General features: G+C 37.7%; 1 protein-coding gene across 1 annotated transcript; it reads left to right on the top strand.

Annotated features, from left to right (window-relative positions):
* Positions 1-1,306: 1,306 nt before the first annotated feature.
* Positions 1,307-8,320, top strand: LOC116182817 (pickpocket protein 28-like). Its single transcript, XM_031503361.1, has 7 exons — positions 1,307-1,404; positions 1,460-1,593; positions 6,706-6,909; positions 6,958-7,078; positions 7,123-7,271; positions 7,826-8,027; positions 8,080-8,320. The coding sequence occupies exons 2-7, from the start codon at positions 1,487-1,489 to the stop codon at positions 8,257-8,259; spliced, it is 963 nt and encodes a 320-aa protein (XP_031359221.1). The 5' UTR covers positions 1,307-1,404; positions 1,460-1,486; the 3' UTR covers positions 8,260-8,320.
* Positions 8,321-10,378: the final 2,058 nt, after the last annotated feature.

A 10,378-nucleotide genomic window follows, 5' to 3' on the forward strand; every position in this document is an offset into this window, starting at 1 on the left:
AGAAGTACTGAATACCCTGCTCTTAATTGTTCGCAAGGGTGGATTAGAAGATCGCTGATGAAAAATTCTGTATCGCGTATGTGAATGCAGCTCTAATTTTTGAAATTCCCACGCGATGACTCAGAACTACGCATTCCGCCGGTAAGCGACATATCGACTACTGAACGCAACGATTACCTTGGATCGTGTAATAATATGTCAACATTGACGAAAACTAAAGAGAACTCTCAAATATCCTTTATTTTAAAGATTTTGCAAATCTATTTGTCCGACCAAGGCCAAATTGTTATCACATTCTTGTTGAGAACAAGAAAAAATCAGAAAATTTGATGGTTTTTTAATGCACGTAACAGTGATCCCAAAGACTTTCGAAGCCGAAAATTTGAATATTACCGTTTTATCACCATCAACGTTGATCCGATTGATCAAATTCTGTTGAATAGATACCAGACTTTGGAATCGATCATGGTTCTCAAAAATTCATGAAATTAGTTCATTGGCCATCGAAACAATACGTTCAGGATTTTTCTAGTCAAAACACCTCTAATAGGTTGTACGAAAACTGTACGAAGAATCGGAAAAAAGAGATGCGAGGCCTTTCGCATTTTTCTCGAATCCAATTCAAAGCAATAGTTGTTCGGTATCCCTTTAAAAAATCTTTCATACTATTCGCTCATAGCAAGACGTTTTTGCCTTCTACCGTTGATTCATAAATACACAATCAATCAACGCTTCTACTCTGACCATGATGTAATTTGTAATATATGTAGATTTTGCCTATGACCATAACATTTTGGGTATGTAGAGGGATTATGCCATTGACCGCGTAATGACGGATTTAATATCGTACGGCAGTACCTGAGGCAGGATTGGTTCTTCATACACCTCACTACTATGAATTAAGATACCTACCGACAATATTGCAATAAAACATATTAAGGGGAATCGAGCATCGTATGTTCGAAATTCGACCACTGGCTAGCGATTAATGGGATTGTTTCCTAAGTATACAACTCATTGATTGATGGTGATGGATGTAGGTAATAAAGAAATTAAGTGTAAGTATTTGTATCCTAATAACTATTACAACATGTTTTTTCGTGTAGGTAATTATCGCTCACCCGATATTTCGTACAAGCGAAGCTACTCAATCATGCCGAACTTCGGTGCTTTATCAATTTCCAATTAGGATATTTGAAATCGTGTGATGTTCTGTCATAAATAATTCAGGTAGCCTTAACAAACTACCACCTACATCAATCTTAATTCCTGAATTTGTAATTAAATACATCCATACGGTGAGTTTATTAATGGATTCAATATTAACTCTATTGGTGTATACAATTTCTTCAATTTCAATTACTAAAATACGAATTTGTGTAAGAGGAGGAGTGTATAAAGCGGGTAGGTTTATTGTTGCGTATTCAATTAGATTTGACTATTCCCAAAGGAAGCGTAGGTAGCGTGTACACGTAATATCAAAGTAATGAGTTTTTCAAGAAAATGTTGGCAATATATTGACGACTACCTAAGAAACTCCTCATTGCATGGATTGAGTTATGTTGGAGATTCTACACTATCGTTTGCGGAAAGGTACACATTTTTACTACTTTGTTTAATGTTGGTAGCTTGTAGTTTAATAGTAATACAATATAGTGTTAAAATACTTTTCAATTACTAGATTAAACGAACTTACCTCGTGAAGTTCTGATCGTAATTGTATGAGACATCACTGCCGAAATGTTCAATTGTAGTACTTGTCCTACAGTACTGAAGTTTCACGCATCAAAAGCAAGTCTAAAAATAGCTACTCCCCCTTCCGCAACCTTGCCCTTCGTAGGTAAAGTATTCATTGTTGAAAGCTGCAAACTAAAATCCAGAAGGGTGCTAGAAAAGCCTGAAGAGGTGGGTGGGATTGAACATTTCGGCAGTGATGTCTCATACAATTACGATCAGAACTTCACGAGGTAAGTTCGTTTAATCTAGTAATTGTATTTCGACATCACTGCTCTCATGTTCAATTGTAGATGTTGAAAGCCGTGATTTTAGTTTGTCAAAATATATTAAACAAAGAAGAAAGATCATCAAAAAACTTAAAAATAGTTTCAAATCTAGTCTAAAGGAAAACACAAAACATATTGACATAAAGACAGGAATAATAACAAAATACAATGTACAACTTAAGAGTTAAAAATCGAATTAGCAAATACATCCGATTCTAAAATAGGTAACTTGTAGAAATTCGCAAAAGTTTGAGAATCTTTACACCAGCCTGCCGATTTTCGAATGTATTCAAAGTTAACACCTGCCTCAAAAGCGGCTGATGTTGAGGCATGCCTAACGCTATGGGCTTTAAAAGTATTAACATCGACTCCACTATCCGATAGAGTATTCTTAACCCATCGACTTAAAGTTTGAGTACTGGTGATAACACCATGTGGTTTTGAATAGGAGATAAAAAGGTTATCGATTGAGCTCCGTAAGGATTCGGTTTTGGCAATATAAGCGTTTAGGGTGGAGGCTGCGCAAATTCTCGTGTCAGAAAAGAAAGGTAAAACAAGAAGTGGTTGTTTCCTATTTAGGCCTGAAGTTTTGATTTCATCTGGAATCCGAATTTCAATTCTATCTTCTAAAGAGGAGATGTTAGACACTTTTATTTTTGAGAAGGTTTGAATTCTGTGTCCTGTAGTCAAAGCTAGTAGGGTAATCAACTTGCACGATAACAACTTCAAACTTAACCCCTCTAGAGGACCAAGCTGTTGAAAATGATTTAAAACTATCTTCGGATTCCAGATGGAATCATACTTGCGGCTGGGAGGGCGCCTCCTGAGAATTCCCTTAAAAAGTCGCTTGATTTCAAGGGTGTTTGAAAATTCATTACCCACAATATAACTAATGGCAGATCTTAAACAATTCAAATAGCTAAATGAAGCTCCTCTATTAAACTCCAACGTGAGGAATTTAATTATTTCCTTGTGGGAGTTACTATAAAAGTCATGGCCTTCTCCCTTGCAAAAGGTCCACCACTTAGAAAGCGCTGAAGAATACTGTTTTCTCGTAGAAAGAGATAGTGACGCATGTAGGAGATCGATCGATTCTTCAGGAATATTTCTTAATAAGTACGCCTTCCTGACAACTTGCAGGAAGCCAGGGAAAGAGATGTCGCTAGAGGGTGGAGTCGATTTCTGAAAGGTAAAATCAGAGCATTACTAGGGTCGAAAATAAGCGGTTCCTTAGTGCACAAAGTTTTAAATAAGGGCCACCATGGCTGAGTGGGCCAGAAAGGAACCACCACAATACCCTCTGCCTTGTCATGTTTTATTTTCTGTAAAACTTTAAGTATCATGGAAAAGGGAGGAAAGGCATAAAACCTAAATTTGGACCAATTTAAAGTGAAGGCATCCACTGCAACAGATTGCGGGTCTCTTTTCCAGGAAACAAACAAGTTGCATTTGGCATTGCATCTAGATGCGAACAAATCAATGTCTGGAGAGCCAAAATATCCAATAATGTGTTGGTAAATTGGATCTGCTAATTCAAATTCTGTATCCACATCTAAAGTCCTAGATTCACGATCAGCTAAACTATTGTTCGTTGACGAAATATAAGCGGCAAAAATAAAAATCTTTCTAGCCTCACACCACTGCCAGATGTCCTGTGATAACTTATTTAAGGTGAAGTAACGAGTTCCCCCAAATTTGTTAATGTAGGCGATAGCTGTCGTATTGTCTATACGAAGCAAAACTTCGCAATTAGACAAATGGGATGCAAAACATTTTAAACCAAAGAACGCGGCCAATAATTCCAAACTATTGATATGAAAATTTTGTTCTAACGAAGTCCATAACCCCCTAGTTGTATTTCCCTGACAATAAATGCCCCAACCTGATTTCGAGGCGTCGGAAAAAATCTCTAAAACATAATTAAATCGTCTAATCCTATTTGGAATAAATAAATTCTGCTTCCACCAACTTAGGTCTCGGGCTAAAGCTAAGGGAAATTTTATGGAATCGTCAAAGTCTTTATTGTTAACAACCAATTCCCTAAATTTTACACGTTCAAAAACTTTAAAATGTGCCCAACCAAAGCTGACTGCTGGACAACAGGAAACCAACGTCCCCGTCAAAACTGCGAAGTCTCGCAAAGTGTAATCTTTACCAAAAACGAAATTATCAATTAAGGCTAACACTTTAAGAATTTTCTTTTCTGGCAAACCAACCGTCAAGTTCTCAGAATTAAAGATGAAACCTAAATAAGAACAAGTTCTAGAGGGAATAAACTGACTCTTGCTCTTATTTAAAATAAAACCAAGACTATTCAACAAACACAACGTTTTCTCAACGTTCTTTGTACAACTAGTAAAAGAGTCACCTAAAAGCAAAAAATCATCTAAATAAGTAACAGATAACAGTCCTTCTTTACGGAGAAAGCCAAACACAGGTTTCATTAGCTTGGTGAAAATGAAAGGTGCTGTACATAGACCAAAAGGTAAACAAGTAAACTCATAAGTCAGACCATTAAATATAAATCTTAAAAACTTTCGAGAACTCTTATGAATTGGGACAAGGTAGTAGGCATCTTTAAGATCTATTGTAGCCATAAACATATTCTCCTGTAAAAGACCCGTAACTGTTCGCCAGTCCTCCATTTTAAAATGAGATGTACTGATAAAAGTATTCAAATGTTTTAAATTTAAAATAAATCTAGACGTTCCATCAGCTTTAGGAACCAAAAAAATACCTGACAAAAATTGATCCTCTGCGGAATCACAAACTACAATCGCTCCTAAAGCTAACAGCTTCGAAACGTGAAGGGAGATGGCTTGCTTTTCCTTAACAGACCGAATCGGTTCAGTAAAGCGAGCCACCGGCTTAACTTTTTTACAAAAAGGAATCTTATATCCCTTAACATAAGACAAAACAACGGGGTCATTAGTAATGCCCTTCCATGCATAGTAAAATGAAGCTAATCTGCCTGCTGGTTTACTTACTAAGGTCGGAATTGAAAAGGTTTCTTCCCGTAAGGGACTCGATTTGCCATCAGCCGTTTTGTTCCGCTTGCATTCTGCGGTCTGCTGGCCCCTCTTCCTCTGTAACGGAAGCGATTGAATGCAAGCGGGTTCTGTCCGTTTTTTGATTTAGTATTGCTGGGTTTCGGCTTCGTCAAGCTTAAATCCCTGGAAGCTTTCTCCAAGTGTTTGGTCGCTTTGACCTTTTCTTCGAGATCACTTCCAAAAAGGAAATCGTCGATCCCATTGTTGTCCAGTGTTAATCGTAAAGAATCATTTATATTCGAACGAATCAAGGACCTCCGAACCTGGCTTTCATTAAAATGTACGTCCGACAAAATTTTCAACGCATCGTTCAAAGATTCTATTAAGCCTTTGTCAATGTTCTTAATTTCCAGCAATTTGTTGAGACAATTCGCTGAAGCTGCCATGGCGGTACCTATCCGTGACTGCAGATTAGCCAATTTTTTGTCCCGTTGCACAAATTTATCGCATAAAGAGTGCTGGACAATGGCATTTAATTCCGGGCTTTTAAAAGCCCTGCAATTTTCAGGAATTGGGTATTTTGATAAAAGCCTGTTCAAATCTTCGGTCTTTAACCCACTCCTTAAGATGAAATTAAGGTTGTTTGCAATTCGCTCATGGATTGGTAAACCAAAGGTCACATCTGGTGTCGTTTCGTTACCCAACAAGGACAACAAGTCCTCTTGTTCGGTGGATGCAACATCGGCAACAATTTGGACGGTTGGGTTTACATCTCTAAAAGGAACCCCTGGTTGTAGAGGCGCCGATAAACCAGGTACATCGTCGTCCGAAGGCGAAGCCCTCCACAAATCCTTAAAATGACGATGACCATCCTCCTCTGGCAAAGACACGTCACTGCGGTCCGACAGAGATGGAGTGTTCGCGTAGATAATACTAGGGTCGGTCGGAGTCGAAGAGCGTCTACCTGCGCCCAACAAAATACAAATTACTAATTGCATTTTGTAAAAGATCTAGAAAACTTTCTAGCTTCGTAAAAGGAGCACTATCCTTTTTACGGAATGTTGCAAGAGCAACAAAAAACCGTTACTTGAACAAAGTCAAGCATTACTGACAGAGCACTATCTGTAAGTAATTACGGCCGCACGCCGGCGTAATCAAGACTAAAAACAAAAATATCAACGAAGAATGACTCACCATTAAAATCTCGATTTCCTGATTTCTTCTTCAATTTCTTTTTTAACTTAAAAAGTTCCTTTTCCAAAGCGTTAAGTTTTTCACGGCTACGTTTACCCATAATGACGCGTGTAGCTCCAGTCGCACGCAAAACAAGAATGAATACTTTACCTACGAAGGGCAAGGTTGCGGAAGGGGGAGTAGCTATTTTTAGACTTGCTTTTGATGCGTGAAACTTCAGTACTGTAGGACAAGTACTACAATTGAACATGAGAGCAGTGATGTCGAACAATCGTTATTGATTTATAATCATTATTATCATATTTTATTATTCATTCGTACACAAGGAAAGTAATTATAAATTCAAATTCCCAGATGTATTATTTCCCGAGACGGGAAACATCAAGGGAATTAAGAGTGTGAAGAAAAGTATTCTAATGTAGTCTTAGGTTAGGTTAGGGCCATAAGAAAACATTACCTTCTCTATCCCCACAAAATTGGAAACACATTAACAAAACTATAACAAAACAACATTTCAGATTCTGTTGGTTATTGTGTTTTATCGGCGCAGCATCTTTTGCCGGTTATTGGGTCAGTCTAATATATATTAGGCAAGTGCCAGTTACGATCACTGAAAACCCCACGCCAGTGTTCGTATCAGACATTCCCTTTCCAACTGTCACAGTGTGCAATGTGAACAGAGTAAAACGTTCAGCAGCCCACAGAATGCTAAATGAAACCAAGTAAAAACATATGGGTTAATAAATACTATTGCAATTATAAGTTTTCAGTCATTCGATAACAAAAGATATGTTGAAAGATTTCTGTCGCTCAAACTTTGTAAGTATAACTGCAGCAAACGCTACTACGGGAAGTTTCCCATCGGTTGATATAAATCACTTCTTCTCGCAGGTATAAACTCTTCGTAACTTCAAAATTATACACGTATATTGTAGATTGGTCATTCATGTTCCGATATGGTAATGCGGTGTTTTTGGAAATCTGAAGAAATTGATTGTAAAAAATGGATGAATCCCACAATAACACAAGAAGGACTTTGTTGCACCTTTAATTTAATGCCCAGCAGCTACATATTGCGATACAGGTAGTGTGTTATTTTTCTGAAGTCAGAGCATTTGTTTTTAATGATCTGAACTGAAGACAAAGTTTAGTTCAGTTACCGGTGGATTTTGATATTATTTTTCTCGTTTGTTCCGACTTCTGCGTGTACTTTTTGTTACGAAATTCTCATAGGCCAAATAAGATTCGACTTTATGGACGAGGACGATTACATCAGTTTTAAAAACGAAACTTGGTTGATGTTGGAACCCAGAGGTACCTACCAACTCGTGAAAAAGTGATACTTTTCGTAATGTCATTTAAATCAAAACGTATTTCATTATGTCGTTTTTTTTAATTGATTGTTGGATGTAACTTCAGTTTTGTGTGTGCGTGAGGGTGCGTGTGAGAGGGTGAGGGTGTGTGTGTGTGTGTGAACATGAATTATCCAATAAATTTTTGCTCCCAGTACCTGTTAGTGTAGCAATCGTGGTTGTGGAAAACAACAGCTTATCGCTCTGGTAATTTTAACTCTGTCCAGGGAAACATGGCAGTACATACAAGTTCATCGTAGTTTACCAATTACTTTTTCTTGCACAGATCCAACAGTGACAGATTAAAGTACACCTACCCTATAATAGTCGAGGAGTGGGATCAAGAACGTGGATTCTCTAGAAACCCCATCCTTGAAAGCATACCGTGGAGGTCTGAGGGTGCCGGTGTTTTTTTTGGTCTGAGCTTGATACTCAATGCAAATCTAAGTGAATATTACTGTGGATTTCGTAAAAGTTCTGGATTTAAGGTGAAATGAGAATAACACCAAGTGCGCTTTACATGTTTTCGCACGTTTAAAGGTTATACTTAACAACCCTTTAGAATTGGTAGGGTATTCAAGGCAAATACCTCTTCAACGCGAGACTTGGATGGAGATTGAAGCTTTCGTGAAAGAAACTGACAAAGATACTCGTTCCATACCGTTTGGAAACCGCCTCTGCTACTTTAACAGTGAGAGATATTTAAGATTTTTCAGGTGATTGTCAATTGATTTGTGAATATGAATTTGTTCAGCACGCATGTTAGCATCTAATACCTACATTTGCGGTAAATACTTTTATTTGTTACTCAGTTGTAAACGTTGATTAACAAGACAAAACGCAAACGGGTAAACGTCATCTTTAAACGCTACTGACTTGTAAAACTGACAGCAGACTTGTAAAACTGACAGCAGACCTGTAAAAATTTTACAAGTTAGTAATCTAGTAATTTCATTGGCCAGAATTAATGCGAAGTTCTCTGTTACATGGATCACATGATATTTTAGACATTTCTTCAAGATCAATTTAAGAACTAATTATTTACGTTTACTATTGTTTACAAATGAGTAACAAATAAAATATTGTACAATATACGCCAGGTAATAGTTTTTACTGGCTCTAGGAGATGACAGGCTCGCCTCACGGCTCGCCAGTCAACTTCTCCTATCGCCAGTAAAAACTCACTTACCTGGCTAATAATGTAAAATGTATTTGAGTGACAAGTATTTGAATACTTTTTACTGTATTCGAATACTTTTGAAAGTAAGATAATGAAATACTTTTCAAAGTATTCGAATACTTTTTATAGTATTCGAATACATTCTAAAGTATTTGAATACTTTTCGTATCTGTATCTAGTATTCGCTTGTGCTGGACGTAAAAGTATTTAGTATTCAAATACTTTTTGAAAGTATTCTGCCCAGCTCTGCCCCTAAAGGTGTCTTATGGCTGTATATTTGGGTGATAAGACCTGTGTTCTGCTATGAAGCAATGGGGTCATCACGCCTTCATTTTTTATTTCTGATCCACAAAGTACATTAAAAATAAAAAGACCCGTGTGTCCTCAATTTTTATTTGCGAGTAAACTAAACCCAAAATAAATTATTGAAAAGCTGTGTTTTTAGTCCGAATTTGAAACGTTTCAGACTAAATACGTCATAAACCTACAACCAATCACGTAGAAGTGAGCTGGCAACCTTACGCGAGGGTCTGACGTTTGTCACATTTGACGGTTTGAGAGGGATGTTTAACTGCATCTAGCACGAAAGTGACAAGTGCCTGTGACAGATGACGCAAGTTATAAATGCCATTCTCCTGCAATATTGCCAAGTCGTTATGTCATCTGAATGGTTCTAGGAGCTGATTGGTCGGGCTTATTACGTCACAGAGCCCGCCACAATCATATCGTTTTGAATAAACCTTTAAAACCGCACATGTTCATTATTTTTTTGCTAATCAGCCTCTATTTTTAAATAAACTTTTACTGTCCAAAAAAATGTTTTATGGTTTCAGGTACACGCTTATTAAATTAGAACTGCGGAATTCAACTATACTGTAAACCCCCATTGTCTGGTGGCCTAGAACCAGACTCTCCACAACCGTCGCAATTCTTAATCATGTGCAAAGACTTGCTTGCACGAGCGCGATGCGAATAACTCCCACAGCCGTCATGGCATCCTTGCGTCTGAAAAATACAGGGGTTGTTGAATATCTGGAATTCTGGACAAGGCGATTAAGGTCACTCCTCAATTCATATTCGAGAAAAACTATCACATCTTTCTTGATGAGTATGTGGCATCCCCACCAGATATATTTATCTTCACGGATAGATCTAAAACAATAGAGGGCACTGGTTTTTACTCCAAAGAACTGAACCTCCTTATTACCCAACCACTAGGTAAACTTTCTATTGTATTCCAGTCAGAATTGATAGGATTAACGCTTAGTGCAAGAACAGTTCTTATGCATTACAAAGAAGAAAACTATCACAATCTCCAGTGACAGCCAGGCTGCCCTGCAGCCACTTGGTCCCTGTAAAAGGACGGCTAGGTTGGTTTAGGAATATGCAAGTAGTAATACCCTTGAGCTTGCATTGATCAAAGGGTATGCTGGAACTGGATGAGTTAGCCCGACTGGTCTCAAAACAGATGTTTTACGGTCCAGAGCCCGCTCATCAACTTACAGTACAGTTGCAACTGTAAACAACTTAATAATTCAATACACCCAAACCCAGCACAGGGCCACATGGAACACGATGTTAGATAGTCGCCATGTAAGAGAAGCCTTCAAAGGATTCAGATTTTAAGAGGAGATAAAAGGCCAAACTTCCGCAAGATAA

The sequence above is a fragment of the Photinus pyralis genome, unplaced genomic scaffold (assembly GCF_008802855.1).
Source record: "Photinus pyralis isolate 1611_PpyrPB1 unplaced genomic scaffold, Ppyr1.3 Ppyr1.4_unclustered_Scaffold7758, whole genome shotgun sequence".
NCBI lineage: Eukaryota > Metazoa > Arthropoda > Insecta > Coleoptera > Lampyridae > Photinus > Photinus pyralis.